The sequence below is a fragment of the Callionymus lyra genome, chromosome 19, assembly GCF_982586985.1.
Source record: "Callionymus lyra chromosome 19, fCalLyr1.hap1.1, whole genome shotgun sequence".
NCBI lineage: Eukaryota > Metazoa > Chordata > Actinopteri > Syngnathiformes > Callionymidae > Callionymus > Callionymus lyra.
Genome location: NC_141836.1, coordinates 8,754,312 through 8,780,281, shown reverse-complemented (window position 1 = coordinate 8,780,281; position 25,970 = coordinate 8,754,312). Strand labels below are relative to the sequence as shown.

At 40.8% G+C, this 25,970-nt stretch overlaps 3 protein-coding genes across 3 annotated transcripts; all 3 read right to left on the bottom strand.

Moving 5' to 3' along the window:
* Positions 1 to 7,755: 7,755 nt before the first annotated feature.
* Positions 7,756 to 14,301, bottom strand: kif3b (kinesin family member 3B). The gene is made up of 9 exons (XM_087781216.1): positions 14,243 to 14,301; positions 11,375 to 12,866; positions 10,815 to 10,916; positions 10,624 to 10,746; positions 10,444 to 10,562; positions 10,255 to 10,371; positions 9,405 to 9,510; positions 9,127 to 9,332; positions 7,756 to 9,060 (listed from the first exon to the last, which is right to left on the bottom strand). The coding sequence occupies exons 2-9, from the start codon at positions 12,779 to 12,781 to the stop codon at positions 8,955 to 8,957; spliced, it is 2,286 nt and encodes a 761-aa protein (XP_087637342.1). The 5' UTR covers positions 12,782 to 12,866; positions 14,243 to 14,301; the 3' UTR covers positions 7,756 to 8,954.
* A 267-nt stretch (positions 14,302 to 14,568) lies between these two features.
* On the bottom strand, positions 14,569 to 17,986 carry pofut1 (protein O-fucosyltransferase 1). The gene is made up of 7 exons (XM_087781329.1): positions 17,851 to 17,986; positions 17,525 to 17,646; positions 17,275 to 17,457; positions 16,597 to 16,709; positions 16,320 to 16,512; positions 15,995 to 16,237; positions 14,569 to 14,999 (listed from the first exon to the last, which is right to left on the bottom strand). Exons 1-7 carry the CDS (start codon positions 17,984 to 17,986, stop codon positions 14,805 to 14,807), a joined length of 1,185 nt encoding a protein of 394 aa, XP_087637455.1. The 3' UTR covers positions 14,569 to 14,804.
* A 543-nt stretch (positions 17,987 to 18,529) lies between these two features.
* Positions 18,530 to 25,600, bottom strand: pcmtd2b (protein-L-isoaspartate (D-aspartate) O-methyltransferase domain containing 2b). Its single transcript, XM_087781328.1, has 7 exons — positions 25,453 to 25,600; positions 23,222 to 23,412; positions 23,001 to 23,151; positions 22,077 to 22,179; positions 21,836 to 22,007; positions 21,643 to 21,766; positions 18,530 to 20,912 (listed from the first exon to the last, which is right to left on the bottom strand). Exons 2-7 carry the CDS (start codon positions 23,375 to 23,377, stop codon positions 20,350 to 20,352), a joined length of 1,269 nt encoding a protein of 422 aa, XP_087637454.1. The 5' UTR covers positions 23,378 to 23,412; positions 25,453 to 25,600; the 3' UTR covers positions 18,530 to 20,349.
* Positions 25,601 to 25,970: the final 370 nt, after the last annotated feature.

The following is a 25,970-nucleotide window of genomic DNA, read 5'->3' as shown; positions in this document are numbered from 1 at the left end:
TTTTATTTGACCTTCACTCTATGTCAAAATCTAAAGACTAAAAATACAGGTAGGCATTGAACCCAAGACCTTTGGTAGTCTATGCAGAGAGTGGTACCACTGCACTAGATCACCTTCACAGTGAATATTTTGTTTTTGTTTTATTTGACCTTCACTCTATGTCAAAATCTAAAGACTAAAAATACAGCTAGGCATTGAACCCAAGACCTTTGGTAGTCTATGCAGAGAGTACTACCACTGCACTAGATCACCTTCATAGTGAATATTTTGGTTTTGTTTTATATGACCTTCACTCTCAGTCAAACTCAAGACTAATAATAAAGCCAGGCTTTGAACCCAAGGCCTTTGGTAGTCTATGCAGAGAGTGCTACCACAGCACTAGTCCACCTTCACAGTAAATCATTTTGTTTTGTTTTATTTGACCTTCACTCTCAGTCAGAATCTAAAGACTAAAAATACAGCTAGGCATTGAACCCAAGACCTTTGGTAGTCTATGCAGAGTGTTACCACTGCACTAGATCACCTTCATAGTGAATTTTTTTTGGTTTTGTTTTATTTGACCTTCACTCTATGTTAAAATCTAAAAATACAGCTAGGCATTGAACCCAATACCTTTGGTAGTCTATGCAGAGAGTACTACCACTGCACTAGATCACCTTCACAGTGAATATTTTGTTTTTGTTTTATTTGACCTTCACTCTATGTCAAAATCTAAAGACTAAAAATACAGGTAGGCATTGAACACAAGACCTTTGGTAGTCTATGCAGAGAGTGGTACCACTGCACTAGTCCACCTTCACAGTAAATCTTTTGGTTTTGTTTTATATGACCTTCACTCTTAGTCAAACTCTCAAGACTAAAAATAAAGCCAGGCTTTGAACCCAAGGCCTTTGGTAGTCTATGCAGAGAGTGCTACCACTGCACTAGTCCAGCTTCACAGGAAATTTCTTTGTTTTGTTTTATTTGACATTCACTCTCAGTCAAAATCTAAAGACTAAAAATACAGCTAGGCATTGAACCCAAGACCTTTGGTAGTCTATGCAGAGAGTGTTACCACTGCACTAGATCACCTTCTTAGTGAATTTTTTTGGTTTTGTTTTATTTGACCTTCACTCTATATTAAAATCTAAAGACTAAAAATACAGGTAGGTATTGAACCCAATACCTTTGGTAGTCTATGCAGAGAGTACTACCACTGCACTAGATCACCTTCACAGTGAATATTTTGTTTTTGTTTTATTTGACCTTCACTCTATGTCAAAATCCAAAGACTAAAAATACAGGTAGGCATGGAACCCAAGACCTTTGGTAGTCTATGCAGAGAGTGGTACCACTGCACTAGTCCACCTTCACAGTAAATCTTTTGGTTTTGTTTTATATGACCTTCACTCTTAGTCAAACTCTCAAGACTAAAAATAAAGCTGGGCTTTGAACCCAAGGCCTTTGGTAGTCTATGCAGAGAGTGTTACCACTGCTCTAGATCAACTTCAAAGTGAATATTTTGTTTTTGTTTTATATGACCTTCACTCTTAGTCAAACTCTCAAGACTAAAAATAAAGCCAGGCTTTGAACGCAAGGCCTTTGGTAGTCTATGCAGAGAGTGCTACCACTGCACTAGTCCACCTTCACAGGAAATGTTTTTGTTTTGTTTTATTTGACATTCACTCTCAGTCAAAATCTAAATACTAAAAATAAAGCTAGGCCTTGAACCCAAGACCTTTGGTTGTCTATGCAGAGAGTGCTACCACTGCACTAGAACACCTTCACAGTGAATATTTTGTTTTTGTTTTATTTGACCTTCACTCTATGTCAAAATCTAAAGACTAAAAATACAGCTAGGCATTGAACCCAAGACCTTTGGTAGTCTATGCAGAGAGTGGTACCACTGCACTAGTCCACCTTCATAGTTAATATTTTGGTTTTGTTTTATATGACCTTCACTCTCAGTCAAAATCTAAAGACTAAAACTAAATGTAGGCCTTGAACCCAAGCCATTTTGTTGTCTATGCAGAGGGTGCTACCACTGCACCAGATCACCTTCAAAGCAAATATTTTGGTTTTTGGTTTTATTTGACCTTCACTCTCAGACAAAATCTTGACTAAAAACACAGTTGAGCATTGAACCCAAGACCTCTGGATGTCAATGCATAGTCTGACCACTACACTAGATCACTGATTTTTTTTGTTTTGTTTTGTTTAATTTGACCTTCACTCTCAGTCAAAATCTGAAGACTAAAAATACAACCAGGCTTTGAGCCCAAGACCTTTGGTAGTCTATGCAGAGAGTGGTACCACTGCACTAGATCAACTTCATAGTGAATTTTTCGGTTTTGTTTTATATGACCTTCACTCTATGTTAAAATCTAAAGACTAAAAATACAGCTAGGCATTGAACCCAAGTCTATGCAGAGAGTACTACCACTGCACTAGATCACTTTCACAGTGAATATTTTGTTTTTGTTTTATTTGACCTTCACTCAATGTCATAATCTAAAGACTAAAAATACAGCTAGGCATTGAACCCAAGACCTTTGGTAGTCTATGCAGAGAGTGGTACCACTGCACTAGTCCACCTTCACAGTAAATATTTTGGTTTTGTTTTATATGACCTTCACTCTTAGTCAAACTCTCAAGACTAAAAATAAAGCCAGGCTTTGAACCCAAGGCCTTTGGTAGTCTATGGAGAGAGTGCTACCACTGCACTAGTCCACCTTCACAGGAAATTTCTTTGTTTTGTTTTATTTGACATTCACTCTCAGTCAAAATCTAAAGACTAAAAATACAGCTAGGCATTGAACCCAAGACCTTTGGCAGTCTATGCAGAGAGTGTTACCACTGCACTAGATCACCTTCATAGTGAATTTTTTTTTGGTTTTGTTTTATTTGACCTTCACTCTATATTAAAATCTAAAGACTAAAAATACAGGTAGGTATTGAACCCAATACCTTTGGTAGTCTATGCAGAGAGTACTACCACTGCACTAGATCACCTTCACAGTGTATATTTTGTTTTTGTTTTATTTTACCTTCACTCTATGTCAAAATCTAGGTAGGCATGGAACCCAAGACCTTTGGTAGTCTATGCAGAGAGTGGTACCACTGCACTAGTCCACCTTCACAGTAAATATTTTGGTTTTGTTTTATTTGACCTTCACTCAATGTCATAATCTAAAGACTAAAAATACAGCTAGGCATTGAACCCAAGACCTTTGGTAGTCTATGCAGAGAGTGGTACCACTGCACTAGTCCACCTTCACAGTGTATGTTTTGTTTTTGTTTTATTTTACCTTCACTCTATGTCAAAATCTAAAGACTAAAAATACAGGTAGGCATGGAACCCAAGACCTTTGGTAGTCTATGCAGAGAGTGGTACCACTGCACTAGTCCACCTTCAAAGTAAATATTTTGGTTTTGTTTTATATGACCTTCACTCTTAGTCAAACTCTCAAGACTAAAAATAAAGCTAGGCTTTGAACCCAAGGCCTTTGGTAGTCTATGCAGAGAGTGTTACCACTGATCTAGATCAACTTCACAGTGAATATTTTGTTTTTGTTTTATATGACCTTCACTCTTAGTCAAACTCTCAAGACTAAAAATAAAGCCAGGCTTTGAACCCAAGGCCTTTGGTAGTCTATGCAGAGAGTGCTACCACTGCACTAGTCCACCTTCACAGGAAATGTTTTTGTTTTGTTTTATTTGACATTCACTCTCAGTCAAAATCGAAATACTAAAAATAAAGCTAGGCCTTGAACCCAAGACCTTTGGTTGTCTATGCAGAGAGTGCTACCACTGCACTAGAACACCTTCACAGTGAATATTTTGTTTTTGTTTTATTTGACCTTCACTCTATGTCAAAATCTAAAGACTAAAAATACAGCTAGGCATTGAACCCAAGACCTTTGGTAGTCTATGCAGAGAGTGGTACCACTGCACTAGTCCACCTTCACAGTAAATATTTTGGTTTTGTTTTATATGACCTTCACTCTCAGTCAAAATCTAAATACTAAAAATGAAGCTAGGCCTTGAACCCAAGTCCTTTGGTTGTCTATGCAGAGAGTGGTACAAATGGACTAGAACACCTTCACAGTGAATATTTAGTTTTTGGTTTTATTTGACCTTCACTCTCAGACAAAATCTTGACTAAAAACACAGTTGAGCATTGAAGCCAAGACCTCTGGATGTCAATGCATAGTCTGACCACTACACTAGATCACTGATTTTTTTTTGTTTTGTTTTGTTTAATTTGACCTTCACTCTCAGTCAAAATCTGAAGACTAAAAATACAACCAGGCTTTGAGCCCAAGACCTTTGGTAGTCTATGCAGAGAGTGTTACCACTGCACTAGATCAACTTCATAGTGAATTTTTCGGTTTTGTTTTATATGACCTTCACTCTATGTTAAAATCTAAAGACTAAAAATACAGCTAGGCATTGAACCCAAGACCTTTGGTAGTCTATGCAGAGAGTACTACCACTGCACCAGATCACCTTCAAATCAAATATTTTGGTTTTTGGTTTTATTTGACCTTCACTCTCAGACAAAATCTTGACTAAAAACACAGTTGAGCATTGAACCCAATACCTCTGGATGTCAATGCAGAGTCTGACCACTACACTAGATCACTGATTTTTTTTTGTTTTGTTTTGTTTAATTTGACCTTCACTCTCAATCAAAATCTCAAGACTAAACACACAGTTGGGCATTGAACCCATGACCTCTGGATGTCAATGCAGAGAGTCTGACCACTATACTAGATCACTGATTGCTTTTTTGTTTTGTTTAATTTGACCTTCACTCTCAGTCAAAATCTCAAGACTAAAGAAACAGTTGGGCATTGAACCCAAGACCTCTGGATGTTGATGCAGAAAGTTTGAACCCTATATTAGATCACCTTCACACTACTTTTTTGTTTTGTTTTGTTTTATCTTCACTCTTAGTAAAAATCTCAAGACTAAAGATGCAGCCAGGCATTGAACCCAATACCCCTGGATCTTGACGCAGAGAGTCTCACCACTACACTAGATCACCTTCACACTATATTTTTGATTTTGTTTTATTTGACCTTCACGCTTGGTCAAAATCTCTAAACCAAAGGCAGCTGGATCCTGAACCCAAGATTCTAACTGAGCTATAGTAGGTGACAGAGTGAAATTAAGAATTCTTCATTCAACAAAAACAAATCGAAATAAAAATATTTTATTAAATGTATAAGCTGGAATTGAACCAACAACTCTAGATGTTAACACAGACACCTAAGTAACTGATCTACAGTAGATGAGAGTAGTTGAAGAAATATTCATAATTTAACATATCAACTAAAAAATGAATATTTTAAAACATGCCGCAGTTGGAGTTGAACCAGCAAATCCGGTATATAAATAAATTTAAAAAAAAGCCAAAAGCTATTATTCTCTTGTTTTGAGAGAACATTTTCTATCGTCAATGTTTAACATCTTTTACTTTAACTTTTTCATTTGTCCACCATCATCGTTTGTTGAAAAAGTGGGATTTGAACTCATGCAGCTCGGGACTTTTGCTCTAATCACTCAACCATCGCTGTCACACTGAAGCATGTGATCTGGACACTTTTATACTCAACATTCAGAGCCATGTGATAAAATCAAAAAGGTTGGGAATTGAACTAGGAACCTGCAGAAGTGCTCAGGGCAGTAAACTTAACCAGTGAGCCATAGGAGCTTGATAAACCAAACTGTCTGACCTAGATAATAGAAGACAAAGAAGTCAATAAGGATCAACATAAAAACAAAAAATTGAAGAAAAAAAAAAAACTTGTTTAGGTTGTGTCGCCCCCTGCAGGGACACAAGAGAACAGTCACTCAGGTCCTCCTGAGTGGACTATGAAGGTAATGGAGAGTAGTGGACTTGAACCTGTGTCATAAGAGCTCTGGAATCTTTAAAAAAAACAACTCAAGAACTTTAACCACACGACCACGAAGGTTGAGTAGACATCTTACAAACACAAGTTTTTATTCTTTGGATCATGAAGTTAAAGGCGCAGCATTGGGACTTGAACTTGAGAGGTTGAATCTAAAAGAAGAAATTCTTCTTATTTGTTTATTGAAAAAAGCATGAATGTAAAAGTGTAGATGATGCAGCGGGAGCGTCTTCAAACATTTGTTATCTTCAGCCCAGAACACTGAGATCATTCTATCCTGGTCAACGACTGAGACGTTCCACTGATGTTTGAAATATTGTGATTCAAGAAGTCAAACTGTGCTCGACCAGGAATTGAACCTGAACATGTGAGCACAAGAGCTGCTGTCAGTCAGAGTGAGATTTTTGTACAAAAGATTCTCTGTGTCACATTTCTCTTCTTAAATTAGCATATCGAATAAAACTACTCAGCTGGAATTGAACCAACAAATCAAGAACTTCCTGCAGTCCCTCAATCCACTGAGCTAAAGTAGGCAAGTGTTGATCAAGAAACATTCTTCATATTAATCATTAGATAAATGTTTTAATAAATGCAAAAGTGGGATTCGAACAAACAATTTCAGAAGATAATGCAGACTCTCAACCGACTGAGCTATAGTAGTTGAGTATTGATTGAGAAACATTCTTCATTCAACAAATGAATCATTAGCTAAATGTTTAATAAATGCAGAATTGGGATTCGAACCAACAACTCCAGAAGTTAACATAGAAACTCAACTGATTGCACTAGAGCATGTGACTTCTCAACAAGAAACATAATTCTGTTAACAAATCAATCAATAGATCAATACATTTTCATTTAATGCAAAAGCTGGAATTGAACTAACAACTCCAGACGTTACTGCAGACCATCATCCAACTGATCTATAGCAGGTGATAGTAGATAAAGAAGCATTCTTAATTAAATATACCAGCTAAAAAAGATTAAAAAAGAGAAGATTTTTTAATTCAACAAATGAATAAAACATGTTTTTTATTATTAAATGCAGTATCTGGAGTTGAACCAACAAATCCAGAAGTTACCTCCGTCCCTCAGCCAAGCGAGCTTTAGTAGGTGATATAAAAACAAGAACATTTTTCATTTAACAATGAATCAATTGCTAAATATTTTATTAAATGCAGAAGCTGGAATTTAACCAGAAACTGCAGAGGTTACTGCAGAAAATCATCCGATTGAGTGAGGATTATATGACATGTCAGGACTTCTTCTTTCTCCATGATCCGTGTGACGTCACCAGCTCATCGTCCAACAGCTTCATGTCCACCATCATCAACAAGGTCCAAGCGGAGGAAGATCTAATGAAGATCAATATTTACTTTTCTTTTGTTAATTAATGTTCTTGAGTTGTTTTTAAAGATGGTTTGTAGGTGAAGTTTATTTTGTTCAAATGACTAAAGATGATTAATTGATGTTAAGAATCCCAACAGAAATAAACCACTGTAGAAATAATGTTAGTTCCATTAATATATCACATTAATAATTCATATGCCACGTAACAGCATCTCAAATTTAAATGATTTACTTCCTTTTCATGGAGAATACGATGAAACAAATTGGATGTTAACATGATTTAGGCAAAGGTGAGTCAGTTGGCTAAACTCATGTGGATCTTTATAATAACGGAGAGCGCCATCTGCTGGTCACTCTTTTTTTTATCATCAGAAGTCGACACAAATGGAATATTTTCCTTCGACTTGAAACGTCAATAACACAAGATTTTCTTGCACTTCAAGGCTCCAGACATGACGACACAAACGCACACCAGGAAATGTGAATTGTTGTATTGTAGAGATTACACAACAAGAACGACGTCACAGTGTTAGTAACCATCACTCCTCATGCTAAATATGACACGTGTAGGAATGTCATCAGTAAACATGTCATAGAAAACGTGACGCAGACAAACAAAGTCATTATTCTTTAGCGTAAACAATAGAAAATTATATCTACATCTGTTTATATAAAAAGAATAAATTAGATTTTTCTTCAGAGCATACGTGATCAGTCATAAGTTAGATATGCAGAGTTTGACATTCTGGTTACAGCATCTTGAGAAAAAAATCACCTGATCCAAGGTCGTGAAAAGTGACAAAAGTCTCGATTGTTTCAAGAGGTGAAGAGAATCGACGGCGGCAGACGATCGGTTCCTTCCAAGAAGCATCTCAACGCAGATGAGGTAAGAAGAACGAAGAAGAACGAAGCTTCTCGTGGCCCCGGATCTCAGTCCAGACGGAGGCTTCAAAAAAAAGGAAAAAGGCAACTTGGAAGTCTTGACGTGTCGAGTGTTTTTCTCAAAGTCTCCCGTGAAAGAACAGCATCTCGTGATTTCACAGCAACATGTGACGTCTGCAGGGAAACGCTTTTCAACCCGAGTCCAGAGAAAAAGTTTTCTTGGGAACAAACTGAATCTTCACAGTGCGTCGTGGACTCGATCCTTGCTACGAGATCAAGTCTCTTGACTTTCATCTGCACGTGAAGTCACTTCTCCAGGTCCACAGAGATCCAAACATGTCCACGTGTGACAGACGAACACACACTTAAAGGGACTGTTATTACATCTGCCAAGGAGGTTACGCTTAGCAACAGCATAGGTTCAAGTCCCGGTTAACCGGAAGTTTTTTTTTATTGATGCAATTATGTACTGGGCTCTTCATCGACGTCATTTGATACAAGCTCCTTGGCAGAGGTATGTGCCACCTCAGTGCATATATAAGACTTTTTTTTACTTTAGATTTGAATGTGAACAGATGAATTAATTTAAGATAATAGCGTTGTTAAGATCTCTGGTCCCTTCAAGTTGTTGACGGGTGACGACATATAGTGTAACACAAACTCTTGGGATGAACACAAGGAGCTGCCACGGCTGTGAGCTGTCAATCATGTGGGTCTACGGTGACGTAAGACAACAGTGGCGGTGCAGTGGTCAGTGGTCAGGGGTCCTCGGACAGTGATAAAGATGGTGAAGCAGCTTTAGTGTGTGTCTGAGGGGTCAAGTGTTCACTTGGGCACCAGGCCCCGGGACTGTGGGTACAGAGGGGGGGCGGGACTAGAGAATCCGTACGGAGACGTCGGCGTGCTGGACTTCTTCCCGGTCCTCGGTCGACTGCGAGGAGAATATCCACGTGAGGCACAGAAATCCTGAGTCATGCTTAAAGATACGCCGACTCACCTGGACTTCTTCAAGCTGCTGCCGGCGCTGGTCGGGGGGATGGCACCCAGGCCGCCACGGAACCCCGACGCGTCCACCTGGATCTCGTCCTCGTCCCTCAGGGCGTCCTCCAGAGCCGCTGCCACCGTCGGGGCAATAACCGGCTCCTGGTACTCGGTGGTGGTCCGGACCGGCAGATCCATGTCCATCATCAGGATGTTCTCGGCCTGACCAGAAAACATCATTTCAATGACGAGAAGGTCTTTTAGTTTCTACCTGAAGAAGATCTGGTCACTTACTTTGTATCTGACATCAGGTTTGGTCATCATGGCCACGCGGGCGTGATGACTCAGAGGTCTCCGGTAGCCTACTGCCGAGAGAGGTCTGGTCATCATCTGATGGTCTCTGAGACACACATACAAACACACACACTTAAAAGGTTGCTGACTCATGAGTTACACAATCTTTCCAGTAAAATACCACTAATAAATGAGCATGAGAGTAGAGAGACCAGCAGGATGCTCACCACCATCACAGTATCTAAAAACATATTTAAAAACATATTTAAAAACATTACACGTTCAGGAGTAAATGAGTTATTGTTGAAATGTAAAATTGATTAAATCCATTACGTCAGTTTGATTAGTCATGTCTGATCTGTTAATACCATGTGATTAAGTTGAAAGTCTTTTTTTCCCACTCATAGTCAGAAAGTTGCTGGTGGTAAATGAAACTTATATTGAAAACAATTCAACATGTATTGTAAAGAATCAATTACAGGTGTTAGACAATATGGATACTTCGATATGTCGCCTTTTTTTCTTTTTTTTTCGTGTACTAGATACTCGATATTGAACAGCACTATATCGTTTAATTGATGGCAGCAGCTATCACGACCTCCGCAGCTTAAGAAAGGAGATCCCTGTGATGACTGAGGACGAGAGGATACAGTCGACTCCAGCAGCTTTTAAGCCTCGTTTTGTCTCAGGGTCAAGGTAAAAGACCTCCACCACTGCACATGTATTTCAGGAAGCCAGGGAGGTCGTTCACCCTGACACTGAGATAACACAAGGGATACCACAAACACATTTGTTTTTGGGCCTTCGGGTCAAGTTAAGTGTTTAATAGTGAGATGAGGGTGAAACTCACTCTTCGGTACTTGTGATGGGTCTCATCTTCCAATAATCGTCCTCTTCATCCAGATAAGCCCGCTGCCCTATTTTGTTCTTCTCCTTCAGTGGAATGAAGTTCTCGATGATCAGCTGCCTGGAAGAGACGGATCACGAGACTCAGCAGCCAGACCACGACTCCACACCATCAACTCTGTCACAGGCTCACTTGAGCTTCTGGTCCCTGTTGAGCTCGTCCAGTGTCTGCTCCAGCTCCTGCCGTTTGTTGATGTGGGCCTCCTGGATGTCGTGGATCTCTGCCTTCACCGCCTGCAGCTTGGCAAACATCTGGAGGAGGAGATGATGAAGAACCACCGGTGGAGGGAGAAGAGTGACAACACACTCTCACCTTTTTTAGTTTTTTGCTCTTGATGTCCACTTCCTGCTGCAGAGAACTGTACGTCTCCTTCAGCTCCAGAGTCTCTTCGTCCCGACTCTCGACCTGCTGCTGCATCTCACGCTCGCGCCGTTTCTGGACAGAAAAAAAAGAAAAAGTTTTAGTATCTAACTTGGTCTTGAAGGTTTTTGATGTCTTCGTACCTGCTCTGCGATTTCCTTCCTCCTCAGCTCCAGCATTTTCTGCTGCTCGTTGGTGCGATCGACAATGTTCTTCCCACCCACCAGCAGCTTACTCTCCATGGCCTGAAAGTTGAAAAAAAAATACTTAAAAAACCACCTAGTAAAGCTGTAGAATTGACTGCATGACCCTTGACGGAGTCGTAACTGCTTTCAAATATGTCCACACATCACATCTAAATACTGCTGGAGTCGACTGTATCCTCTCATCCTCAGTCATTGCTAGGATCTTGCAGGATTTTATTGTTCCTTTAGCTGAGAGGATGTGATGAATGATGCTTTCTAGCGGCCGGATTTAATTACAACATAAAAATGAACAAACGCCGAAATATTTGCATGTTAATTGTACATTTTAAAAAATAGAATTCAATCGATTAAATATATATATATAAAAAATATGGTTCAAAAGCTATCAATACTGTGCTGAATATAGATACGGTATCATGGATAAATAAATGTGATATTTAAGTGTATTGATTATTTCTTACACCCCTGTTTAGTAGTAACATAAAAAAGATGGTGACCTTGACTTTTGCTGCCAGCATTTCTCCGGCCTCCCTCTCTCTCCTCAGGTCCTCCATCTTCTTCTCCTTCTCTCTGAGCAGTCTGAGCTTGTCCTCCGCCACCAGGCTGTGGTCCTCCATGATGGCTTTCCTCTCCCTCTCCAGCTTCTCCTCATGCTGCCTCCAGTATTCATCCCTGTTCTCCCCGGCCTCCACCTCGTCGTCCTCCGTCTCCGCATCTTCCAGGTCGTCGCCGTCGCTGCCGTCTCCGCCCCTCCTCCTCTGCCGCATCTTCTTCTTCTTCACGGAGCGTCTCTCCAGCTGATCCTTCAGCCTGGCGATCTCCTCCTGGAACTCTCGGAGCAGAGCTTCTTTGGGGTCTTCGTTGATGCGGGGTTTGTTCTTGATGTTCTTGGCCCTGTTGGAGTAACGCAGGGTGGTGATGGTCTCCTCCACGTTGTAGGAGGCCGGGCCGATGTTGGCCACCATGACGGTGCGGGCGTTTCCTCCCAGAGAGTCTTGCAGCAGGCGAGTGAGTTTAGAGTCTCTGTAGGGAATGTGGGTGCTCCGGCCGTCGGCGAGCGCAGAGATGACGTTTCCTAAGGCTGAGAGCGAGAGGTTGATTTTGGTTGCTTCCTTGAGTCGCTCCCCTTGAGCTCCGGTCTTGGTCTGACGTTCACTCCCGGCCAGATCCACCAGGTTCAGCTTCCCCACCCGGATGTGATTCTCTCCGTCCATCCCGAGCTCGCTGCACTCCACGGTGATGACGAAGATGGCGTGCGAGCGAGAGCTGTGCTCGTTCATGTTGGTGGAGCCCACCGATCGATTCTGGTTGCCCACGTTCATGACGTGCTCGATCTCCAGCACACTCTTGGTGACAAACGACGAGAGGTCTTTGACGTAGACGCCCGTGTCGGGCTTCTCCCGGAGCTCCAGCCGACACGACTGGTCCTTGGACAGCAAGTCTCTGATCTCCTCCTGATAGATCTCCAAGTACGACGCTCTCACCAGGTACTGCTGATTTTGGGAGCGAGATATGTGAGTGAAGATGTGCTCGAAGGAGTTGGGGATCACTCCTCTCCTCTCCGGGTCGTTCCTGACCCCCTCCATAGTGTAGGTCTTCCCCGTGCCCGTTTGTCCATAAGCAAAGATGGTCCCGTTAAACCCCAGAAGAACGGAATCCACCAGAGGCCTGAACGATTCATCGTACAGATCCAACTGTTTGGAGTTCCAGTCGTAAACAGAGTCAAAGGTGAAGATTTTAGGGACGTCTCCCGATGACGACTCTCTCGGGTTCCTGACGAGTATTTGTCCTAGTTTGACATCGACGGAGACGACCCTATCGTAGCGTGCGGCCTTCTCCTTCTCGTTCATGGGGCGACATCGCACCACCACCTTGACCGACTCGGCGCTCCTGCTTTTGGACATGATGGGGGAGGGAGGCCCACACGGCTCGACACTATAGAGTGGGACTTCAGGAACTATTGCCTTGTGGAAAAGACCACATCAGAACCTGGAAAAAACATAAGACAATAAGAAAAATAAAACACAATTACAGCAGAGTATGTATGTGCAAACAATGTTTACGCATCAAAATAAAACAATATAAATACAAATTAACGTATACAAACTCACGTAGTCGGAACATATTAAAAAAAGACATGCGTGGCTACAAAAGGTTAGATTATGATGAAGTGGTCACAACAAAAAAAAACATATTAAGAATGTTTAGGTGAAAACATGCATTATATGTTGATGGAAAGAACCACATTTTTACAAATGACACTTCTTTAAAGGAAGATGAAACAAGATGTTCTTTTTCCTTTATTTATGGAAGCTAATTTTAGCAAACTTTATGTCTGTGGTTTGTCCAACATAAACAATAGCTCCTTATACATCATACACAGAGTTCCTGTCCCCATTGAGGACACTTCAGATCATCGCTTGCTGGAAAATCAGCATCTGGAACGTTTTAAAGTTTGAATTAATCTATTTATTGATTGTTTTAACCTAACAATAGGTTTTTAATGTCTGGTTGGCGACAGACAATGAGTAGGTGGGTCAGAATTAAGCCTTTTGGCCTGGACTTTGACGACATATTGGACTGTATGTCCATGTGAGGTCATGGTTAGGAACAAGAGAAACATTGTGTACTGCAGGATCAACTATCCTTAAATACTGATGTTGTATCATTGTGTAATAACACAATATGTCACTCAGACATGCAGCAACATGAAGATGAATCAATGTGGAACAGACATGCAGGAAAAGGCGTTTAAGAACCCTGGGAATAAAGTACTGACTGTGTTGTATCAAAACACTATTAATATCTGACTATAGTATCAATAGGTGACATTTAATGAAAACATGTAAACAGGTTAAGATCTTTTAAGATTTTAAAGCGGGTTTAAAAACAGCAGAAGATCAATGATACTCACATCATGTTTCACACTCAAAACGTTAATCTCACACATGTCAACACATGACGTAATAAGTAGCAGTTTAATGCTCCAAAATATTTATTATTACGTTTAACTATCAATTCAAACCAGAGAACAAAATCGAGATTCTGAGTCGCAAATGACTTTGTTGTTTGGTTGACAACCCTATTTAATTGTTTTAAATGTTCAACTAGTATCGTTGACGATGAATGTTGTTAAAAAGGTGCTAAAATGTCGAGTCATGCAGCGACGCTAGCTAGTCCAGGATGAAGCCGAGCAACGAGAGCCTGAACCCGGCCTAGCAACGACAAACACACCGCTGACTGTGGCAGCCGGTCAAGGCGGACCGACGGACACACACAAGATGACTTGAACAGCATTTTAAAAGAACATTTTAAGTCAAGAGACCCGGAGAAAAGCAGAGAATATTGTGGTGTCGAGGCTTTACCTTCAGGGAGGTTAGTTAATCCAGAAGTGTTAGCTCAGGCTGCTCAGCGCTGCTATGGCGCCGGGTTGCCAGGTTCCGATGCGCTATCCCACAAAATAAGTGGATGAAACTGCTTACTTTTATTCATATATATTAATATATGTGCAAACGTGTAGAGATAAAAGCGTAGAAAAAAGATATTTTATAGCGACCTAACGTTACTTATTAAAATGCTGCCGTTTCCCGTTGTTCAAAATGGACTCGCCACATCGTTGTCTGGCAACCCCATTAACTTGCTTCTCTACGTCAGCTGATCGAAGTCAAACAAAAGTTCTTTAGAGGTTTTATTGGCAAGTTAAAAAAAAAAAAAAAAACTTTTTACAAGTGTGCAAATCCTTTTCAAAACAGTGGCGACACAGCTTGCCGTTCCTGGGAATGAGTTTCTTGGAATTGGGAGGAAGAGGAAGACGGAGGGAGAGGAAGAGAGCCGTGGACGGTTGAACTTTTCACTCACAGACAACATTCTGGATCAATAAACGTCTCTGTCTCAGTGCGTCGAGAGTCAAGTGGCCTCGTCCGTCTCTCAGAGTTCCTCCTTGGGGTTCGACTTTCCCGGCTGGTCCATGCCGAAGAATGAGGAGGGACGAGCGTGGACGTCACGCTCTCTCTTCACGAAGGCAGAGAACGAAGAGACACAGTTGCCAATGAAGTGATCGGCCTGTCCGAGGACGTAGAGGTCCAGCTGGGCCGAGTCAGGCTGAAGACTCACCACCTTTACCTGCACAGGTGCCAAGAAAAAAACATTACATCTTTTAGCAACTACAAGATAAAGCAATGTATAAGTTGGTTACCAATAAAAGTCCTGTTTTGAGCTAGACATGTTTAAATTAAAATTTAAATAAAAATAACACAATAGAATAAAATATATATTAATCCCTGCATGTATCTTACTTGAATTTTAATTTACTAATTGGAGAATTTTAATTGTTGAAAAATACTGTACAAAAAAGAGGCACATATAACTTTTGGCACATATCTCCTTTTCAAGCCTGAAGCGACTGAGAAATAATGAAAAAATATTGACAGATAAAACATTTTAATAATACAATATTAATTAAATTTATATTTATATTTATATTCATATTCATTGTATGCCATCAAATCCTATTTAATTTGTATCATTGTTCTTTTATGGTTTATCTTATCTTTTTAACAAATTGTGAAAAAATAATAATAATAAAAACTTTTTTTTTTAACATAAATATATTCACAGCATGTAATTTTTTTTGTGTTTCAATTTAACTGCTGGCCGCTAGATGGAGGCATTCATTGAAGCTAAAGCAACAATAACAATTCTGCAAGATCTATGCGATGACTGAGGATGAGAGGATACAGTTGACTCGAGCAGCTTTTAAAGCTGATGTTTGGACATATTTTGGTTTGAAAACAAATGAAAGCAGTTACGACTTCGTCAAGAATCATGTGGTCTGTGAATTATGCAACACCAGAGTCAAGTACTCGACAATACTACAAAAGGTAAATACAAAATTGTTTCCCCTACAGCACTGCAATGTATTTAATTTATCACATGTATTGTGATAAGTATTGGAATACTACATTCTTGCCAATACACATCCCTACTATATTACTACATAATATTTATATATTACTTGTGTAGGTCGCTTCTAAGGTAAAACAAGATCAATGAATGATTTAATACTAAAAGACGCAATTAAAAATAGGAAGTTTCAAACTAACATTTGAAAAAGTTACCTTTCTCTTGAAGAGTTTTTCTATTTCTCTACTGTGGGATTCGGAGTCGGTGGCTATGTAGACGGAGCGAGCAGAAGTCTTCTTCACCCACAGCTTCACAGCCCTGCGGATCTCCTGCAGGTCCGGGAGGCACATGTTCATGGTGAGCGGCAGCGTGGACTGGCGGCTGTAGCCCACGCACTGGGGCGAGGCCATGAAGTGAGGACCCGTGTCGCCGCTCTCCAGCAGCTTACAGGCGTTTTGCTGTGGAAGTGATGGACACACGGTTAGAAGATGGAGGTTGTGTTGAATAATTTAAAGTGGATATGATGAGCTTCAGGCTCACCCAGTCTATCCCGATCCGTAAGTGAATCCCAACATAGGGTCGAGTGAGCAGATCCGCTATCTTCCCGTTCCCCTCCTTCACCATGTTGTCTGACCACACCATGAAACGCTGCAGACCAAGATGCTCCTCCAACACTGGAAACTGGGCGGGAGCACCAGGAAGAGCCAGGACCGGATGTTGCGATGCTGGGAACCTGCATTTATGGAAAAAAAACGTTGTTTTAAAAGAATCTCTCGTAACATCTCAAATATGTCCAAGTTCTAGTCGTTCTACTCACTTCTTGAGCCACTGAGTCTGGTGATAACCACTGAAGGAAATCCCACCAAACAACACCGACTCGTCGAACTCAACACCGACATGGTCCCAGAACGGTCCAAATGGATTTCCATCCTGAAGGACAAACAGAATCAAAATGGTCTTTGTTAGTATTTACTTGGGTATAACTATACGATACATTATGATACTGTAATAACAAGTATATATTTGTAGTATTGTCGAGTACTTGACTCTGGTGTTGCAGAATTTACAGACCACATGACTCTTGACGAAGTCGTAACTGCTTTCATTTGTTTTGAAACCAAAATATGTCCAAACATCAGCTTTAAAAGCTGCTGGAGTCAACTGTATCCTCTCATCCTCAGTCACCATAGGGATCTCACAGGAATTAATTGTACCTTTAGCTGCAGAACGTAATGACTGCTGCCGTTTAGAGGCCGGAAGTTTAATTGTAAATTAAACGCTGTGAATATTTGTATATCAATTGTAAATTTAAAACTAATTATTTTACTTGGTAAACTAGAACCCACTAAAAGATCTCTTCTGAGGGAAAGTTAAATGTAAAATAGCTGTCGTTTCCACAGCATTTTATCTCTAACAGTTTTTAATCGCAACCTTGTTTTTCAATTACGTTCCATTGTTTAAAGGAGTCTTGATTGACAGTTGGTGTTCGGCTCACCTTCATGGGGCAGGTCTTCTTGTCTGGACTTCTCTGTGCCGCGGTCTCAAAGCAATACGCCTTCCTCAGTCCTGCAGGCCAGTGTTGGGGAGCAAGTTTCTCCATGAAGTCCTCCAGACTGAGCACCCGGTGGAACGCAGACAGAGCATCCAGCCGGAAGAACTCGCTGTACGGAACATGCACCTGGAACAGGAAGTTACTTTTATTTAATTTTGTTTTACAATGTTTGGAAGGAAAAGAAGACGCTCACATTCGTGTAAGGTGGAGAATGATGGCGGTAGACGATCCATGGTGGGACTGCAAGTGTCCGGTTTAACATCTTTGCAAAGGCCAAAGATCCCAGGAAGTGATCTGCCTGGTTTCCAAAGCGACCTGGGATAATAAACCAGTGTTTACTTGTGTTTAAAGTCATTTAAAGACTATTTAAAAGCGTGAAAAAATGTTTTTTCCTGCTGTGAACACTATTCTAATATTCTAGTATTACAAATCATTTGAATTAAGACATATAACTTAATGTAAATATTATAGTTTCCAGTTTAAAGAAGTGTTAAGTTCAGAACGTCCAGACTGAGTTACCCATGCACGGGCAGTACAGCACGTAGCCATTTTCATCCCACTGCAGCTCCACGTCGACCGCATGTAAACTCCGAAAAATAAATGAATAAAGTAGAAATGTGTGTGTAAAAGTCAGGGAGACTTGTTTGACCGCCATTCTGATTACTGACGTCAGAGCATCTTTGTCTTTTTTGCAGACCCGCTACTGCCACCTACTGTGAGGGAGAGTAACGACACGAAAATGTTTTTTTTCTAGCATTAATTTTGCCAATTCTTATGATTTATTGTACTATATAAGATTTTATAATGAACTTCCCTTTACATTGACTTGAAATGTATTCATGTTATGACTGATATCATTCTTTAAGATACTGTTTTGAAAATAAAATACATGTTGTTAAAAATAATTGTTTTGTGAATGAAGCTCAATGCATTTACTGTATTTTTAAAATGCGTTTACTGATAATTAAGGAAAACAATCGTAAAATAAAAATAAAATTCACTACCTTAATGAACATATCCATTTTTTCCAATGCGAAGTATCTTCAGTGGGACCTGAAAAGTCTTACTACACTTGAAGAAGGGTTTGCATGTTTTAGCTTGACTTTTTCTGCACTGATTTCTTTTTACATATTTCCCATTAGATTTATAGAGTTTAACACAACAAGTATCTGTAACTCACACACTCTTTGGAGCAATGTCGTTTTCCTCACGGACTTTATTAGCAGCAGTAAAATACACAGCTAGTTAAAATAGAAATAAAAATAAAAAGTCACACAGATGAGAATCAATCTGACCCACACTTGAAGTGCAAAAACAAGTCATGTTACATTCAGCAGAGAATCACATCAGTGATGAAACGGCGCGTCGATCTCAAAAAACCGGTCGTCATGTCAGAGCTGGGACACACAACAAGTGCAACTTCATGTCTACAATTGTCAAACAGCAGGACACGCGTTTGGTTGTGCGTCTGATCCTGACTGTGGGTGGAGATTGTGGTGGAGATCCTCCCCTGCTGCTGGTACAACCTTTTTCCCAAAAACATCAGCAGAGTAGAAAAAAAAAACATCCAACACATGTTTACAGATGTGACCTGTCAGTCAAACATCTTTACAAAGACGGAACGAGGAGGAATAGAAATGGTCCGACTGCGATCTCCAGCAACTACAAAACACGTCACACCAATGTGAGCTCTTCTCAATTCATAAACGGAAAGTAGTGACGAAAACAAAAAATGAAGGGAAACTCGCCCTCCGGAGGTGTGCGGGGAGTTGAGGGTGTGACCCGGACAACTGGGTCTTTCGAGATAACTGGTCCATTTCATGAGAAAAGTCATTAATATTTAATGATTTTCTGTCTTTACAAAGACACAGATAAACTCCTATAACTCAAATCAATAAGAATTTGAGCAGGCAAGCTCCTACAAAATGTGATTTATCTGCTATTTTTGGTAGTTTGATAGAGCCTGATAAACTCAAGTGATCACCCAATAACTCATTTGTGTCTAAAAGTGTATTTACTAGTTTAGCTGCAGTCGACCTGTGGTGAAATCTACCACCACGCGACACTTAGTCAGACATGATTACCACTGCAAAAAATAAAAGTATTTCAATGAATTCTTCAGGAAATATTAATAACAACATTACGTTTGGGATGCGTTTTCAAAAAACCATCAAATTATACTTTTAAATGACTAAAATAAATGAACTTTAAAAGGGAGTGACTCTGGGTCAGTTAAATAGTTTGCTTCTTGGCAGAGGTATGCACCATCTGAGTACTAGTTGTTATAAATGTTGTAACGGATTAAGGCTCATGACCTAGTCGCTGGTTTTCATGACATCACAAGCGTCCGTGGCGTCCACACACACACACACACACACACCTCACACCTCCAAACAGTCAAACTCTTCAAATCCTCATGTTTACACTCATTTTGGCACGGAAGGGAGCGGAGAGTGAGACGCAGTAATGCCCAGAGAAGAGAAACTACAGGGGAGTTCATCCACTTGACAAAAAAGATATTTACAAACCACTTCAAGTCTCAAGAGTTTCTCCGGAGGAATAAAGTGTGAGCGCACGGTGATCATGGATTGTCATGCTAACTGGTTTATGGTCCAGCTGGACTACGCGGAGGGGGTTCCAGGTGAGCGCTAACCCTTTAAATACACATGCAGGGTGAGGTCGGAGGTCCGTGTCAGGTGGTCCGGTTTGGTTGATCCGATTGTTTGGCCAAAACTTTTTAGGTGATCTGCTGCAAAAAAAAGTGCAACTTACTTAACTTTTTTCCCTCTCAAAAAATAAATTTCGGTGTCTTTATTTGACAGTCTGGGCTGCGCTGGAGTCGCACCAACAGCTATTTTAAATCTTCTTCCTGTTCTCCCGGCGAAGAGATGTGGGACGCTCATGCTGAGTCCACAGGAATTGGAGAGACCGAGGAAAGCTCCTGGTTCAATGGGAATGATCATGTGATGTGGAGGAGTCAGCAAAGAGGTCAAGGGGGGTTGATGGGGGGGGGGGTCCTCACTTCTCTCTGTAGAACAGCAGGTACATCTTGAGGGGCTCGGGCAGCGGCAGGTTCAGTATCCGCTCCCGCAAGATGTTGATGACCGGTTGGGGTCGCAGCAGCTCGCCGGTCTCTCTCTCCTCCTCCTCTTCCTCCTCTTCTTCCTCCTGCTGCTCCTCATCCTCCTCCTCTTCCTCCTCCACGGTCTCCTCCTCCTCCATCACCATCCTGGCCACCCTCCTGCTGCTCCTGGCCTGCCGCCTCACCTCCCTCTCCGCCGCCACCTCCTCCTCCTCGCCGCCGCCTTCCTGGTTGTTGTTGCTGTCGGGGTGGGCGGGGTTGCCGCCGGACACCGCCTGACGCGTGGCCAGGACCAGGGCGTTGCAGTGGCGCCGGTGGACGCGGCGCCGTTTGAAGCGGGGCCCGTATTTGTGCAGGCCGGCCACCGCCAGCCCCCGACCCACGCTGAAGGACGAGCCCCGGCCTCGCGATTGGCTGTCGGCTCCGTCCGGGGTCACGCGGAGGGTGTGTCGGATGCAGATGCGAGAGAGTTCCTGCAGACTTCGGACCTCGAACTTGGCTGTGAGGAGACAAAGTGTGATTAATATGATACATAATCTGTGCTTCATATTTAAGATGTAGTAGATCAGACCAGGAGCCAATTAGACTCCATCATGAGGTCAAAGTAATTCTATAAATCTGACCATTTAGACATTTTTTAACAGTTTTATTACTATATATAGTATATATAGTATTACTATATATAACTTGTTAAAGATCTTCTTTCTCCACTTGTATGTGTCCTTTTTATTATATAAATATAAGTAAGTAAGTAAGTAAGTCATTTTTATTTGTATAGACCTTTTCCAGACCAGGGTCACAAAGCGCTTAAACAATCAAAACAATCAAAACAATATTCAATAAAGTATATACTTTAAAGGTCAAGATAAAACTGATGATGCAACAGGAGTTCCAGAAAATCAAGGAAAAACCTGAACACATAAAAACGTCTTGTTTTATATCACATTTTATATTGAAATGTATATAAAATAAAATAATACATAATTTATTTTATGGCCTGAAAACTTTTTGGCATTAGTTGTATTTTATTTTGAATTGTTAAATATATGAAATAAATTCTAAAAATGTAATTATATACAATAAAATGAAGACCTAAACTTTTATGTTTAAGTTTCCTGTCATTTTCAATTCTTTCTTTGTCTCTTTCTTCTTCTGGCTTGACGGCCCCATATAACATTCACAGTAAAATGTGGCCCCTGAGGAAATAAATGTTTTAGAGCGACACTCACGTAAGGGGGTGATCTTGGGGCGACCATTGGTGTTGACTTTGGGCAGCAGCAGAGGAGCGAAAGACACCGAGATGATCTTTTTGGTCTCCCAGCTGTTGGCCGCGGTGCGAGTGATCTTGGTCAGCTGCAGGGGGTCGAACAGGGTCAGCGTCAGGAGCAGATACAAACCTCATGAAGATTCATCTCCACTGACCTTCTCCTCCAGAGGCATCACCAGGATGCCGCCCACCTTCAGCAGGTTCTTCATGTAGTCCTCGTGGTCCCTCTGGACCCCCGCGCCGCAGTAGACCCGATCGTACTGGCGGCTCTCCGGAGGGATCTCCAGGCAGTTCCCGACCACGAAGCAAGGCTCGCAGAATTCGAACCTGCCAACACGAGAGGAGCTGTGAGACACACCCTCAAAGGAAAAAACAATGTGAGGGCGAAGAACCCACTTATCGAAGCTGTCGCTTGTTTTGATGAAGGAATCCAGCTTCTTGTAGGCGTAGTCGATGACGTCGGAGTGCAACTCAATCCCATGATTCACGCCGAGTGGACCTGGAACAAACACACGTCAACTGATGTGATACATTTCACGATACTGGGGCAACAATATGATTTGTTATGATACTGTAGTAACAAGTATATATTTGTAGTATTGTCGAGTACTTGACTCTGGTGTTGCAGAATTTTCAGACCACATGACTCTTGACGAAGTCGTAACTGCTTTCATTTGTTTTTAAAACCAAAATTTGTCCAAACGTCATCTTTAAAAGCTGTTGGAGTCGACCGTATCCTCTCATCCTCAGTCTACACCGGGATCTCATTTCATTGTTCGTTAAGATGCGGAGGACGTAATGACTGCTGCCATCTAGCGGCCGGACGTTTAATTGCAACACAAAAATGAACAAACTGAATATTTTTGATATTTGTAAATTTCAAAAATCAAACAATTTTATTGTATACAAACTTTATTGAAATATAAACCATAACACTTATTTATAAATATGGGGCTGTGTTTATAGTGAAAAAGAATATCGCAATAAATATATATTTTATGAGGTCACTAAGAGCTTCAAATAATTATAATAGAATTTAGAGAAAAGGCTCTCACTTCTAAATCATCTTGACTTTGGGGAAGGATTACTAACATAAACAATTGATTTTAAGCTTCATAAATACCAACAGGGATAGGAAGAAAAAAGTATTTATCACTTCCGTAAGGTGGAGTCGGCAAGAGAGGATTTAAAACCGACCTAAAAAACATATTCAACATTTAAAATATTGAATCCAACCATATTCTGATTGCACTGATATAATCCCATCGTCCTCCATAGTGACTCATTCAAATGCAATTAGATAATAGAACATCTACCCACCTAGAATGAGTCCCACCATGGTGCTCAGATATCCAGTTCCACTGCCCAGATTCAGGAAGGACAACCCAGGATGTAGATCCAGAGCTTCCATCACCTCCGAGTAGATGCAGGGAGCAGACAGGTGGATGTTTCCGTGCCTCCATGCCAGGTCCTGTGACGATGGAGAATCTGGTCAGACTTCACTCACACTCCACTCACAGTCCAACTGAACTCGCACAGACCTTGTACGCGTTATCCCGATATTCATCCAGGTAGTAGTCGGCGCGGTCGATGGCCCGGAAGGCTCGCTCCACCAGGTCCGAGCGGATGTAGTAGGCCTCCTTCAGGTTGTCGATGAGGTCGTCGTTGTCCTCACCGGCACTCACAGCTCCACCCATGACGACTGCCGACCAGGAAACCAGAGGTTCTGAATCTGAAACGCCAACAAAAAGAACAATCACTGACATTAAACCAACACTGAAATAGGTGGGAAATAGTACTTTTAAAGTGAATTAATTGATTAATTAAATGTAAGTTTCAAAAGGTGAAAATTCAGCTACAAAACACACAATTTGTCGTTTAAACTGAGAAGGAAAAATAAAAGTTGTGTGGCCTGAAATAAGACAAAATCTTCTTGATACGATGATAATATATAAATCGAATTTCAAAATAATGTGTCAGTTTTAGCACCAGGTGTCGCCAGTGAGTTTCCATTAATCCGCACATTTCTTCAGTGATCTGAAACCGGAGTGTCCTGAATGAAAGGTTCACATGAACAAAAGCAGTAGTATCCTGTGATGTCATCGATGACTCCTCCCACACCAGGAAGATGTGGCCAAGTGAAACAAAAGATCACTTCCTGATCATTTAGAGAACTCTGACACTTTTATTTCCCTCATTCAAACATAAAAAGCCAGATGAATGTTTCTCGGCGGAGACGTCATCTCCGGTGACAGAAGGTGAGAAGGTGTCAGGTGAGAAAGGCGACACAGGAGGCAGAGATCACAGGATGCTTCTGAATGTGACACCAGGACAAATGGTGCCACATATTTAAATCCCTTTCCTTTCCTCTCCTGAATTCAAACTGGCCACACCAGTTTATTAAGACGCCATTTTAACTTGTAACCACAAGTGACGACGGGAATATGTTCATATTCATTAATGTTTAATAAATAAAAAAAGATAAAAGGTTGAATTATGTATTTGTGCTTCCTGGTTTATCAGTGTACACAATCCAAGACGTAGTAGAACACAATATAATACTCACTAAACCGGTCAGAAGAGATCGAACCGACCCGACTAAAACAGACTTTATGCATATATACAAGACTTATAATGAACATTTGATCCATGAGCTTGAAAAAAAAAAGGAAATTTAAAAAGTGTAGATTTCTATTTTCACTTATATAATGTACTCAAGTTTATTGTTGTTTATATATTTATCAGAATCACAAACTTTTATTTTTGTGTTGTGTCAGTACAGAATAAAATAATGAAAAAAGATAACACACTAAAATAAGCAATAGAAAAGCACAACTATCATTACTATTTATTACTGTATTATTTTATAATTTTTATGAAATTATCGTTAATATTGTTTCGGTATTTATTTATAATTTTAAATATGTAAGTAAGTAAGTAATTTATATTTATAGAGCACTTTTCCAGACCAGGGTCACAAAGCGCTTAAACAATCATAACAATACTCAATAAAATATATACTTAAAAGATCAAGATCACACTGAGAACAACACAGGAGTCTCAGAGAATTAAGGAAAAGCCTGCACGAATAAAATAAAAACATCTTAAGATGTTTCTTGATGTGTAAAGTAAATGTCTCTGGTGTGAGAAGAATGAAGGCATATTACTTTATTAAAACGTAAATAATTTGCAGCCCTTTAACCAACAGTTTTGTCATTTTTAAGAGCTAATAAATAGGTCCAGACACAAGCCAGAGATGTTTAAGTAAAGGTTATAAGACTATTATCACGTTCCGCCACACGGGGGCGCCGTGGTCGCTGTTGTTCGCACACTTGGTGTCGTAGGCCAGTGGCTTCCTACTTCCATATTGTGTCGACATTTACGTGCAGTTTAAATGCTTAATGTTGTATTAAATCCACATTATATCATCAAAAATGCTTTTACAACAACAATAGCGACGAGATTTAATTCTCAGGTTCACCACAGAGACCGTGACGAACGCATTTGGCGGTTTTTAATCTGCGTTAAACTCTGAATTAAAACAAGTCCCGGTTAAACACGCAGTCGCCGCGCACGACAGACACGCAACACTACACGTTTATAACGCTGTCACGCGCACACAAGGTCAACACAAACCAGGGGAAAAAAACAACAACAACAAAACGAGCCTCGCGACAACAACACAGAAGACGGAGCCTGACAACAGCTCCGGGGAAACACGTAACCATCCGCGGCCTTGTGCCGACGAACTGTGGCTCGGTTCGAGTGGTACCTTCACACGTCGAGTGGTCCTCGCAGCCCAGGTGGGATTCTCGTCTTTGTGGTAGTTGGAGGATCCGGTCAGAAACACATCTCTGCTGGATGTAAACATTCGGCCATCTGACGCGATGACGTCACGAGCGAGCACGTCGAGAGTGGCCTACTTTCCGCAGGACGTTTCCGTCAGACTGAACTTAATAAGTGTTTTTAAATCACTTTATATTTTCATTTGTATTTGATCATCGACTAAATGATTTACATTTTAACTCGTAATTATATTTCAAAAGTTATTTTCTTCCGCGTTTAAAAAACATTTGTTTTTTTTGTTTACTTCACATGATACAGGAACAATGATAAAACAAAGTTATTTTATTCTCTTACTTACATAAATAAGGAAGGAAGGAGACGCCCACCTAATGGACCAGACCTTTGTGTTGGAGGGAAGAAACAACTGGATCCCTCCCTTTGATCTGGGATTTGGGAATATCACGAGTGGACGAACTAGGTTTGAATAACAAAACTGAGACAGTA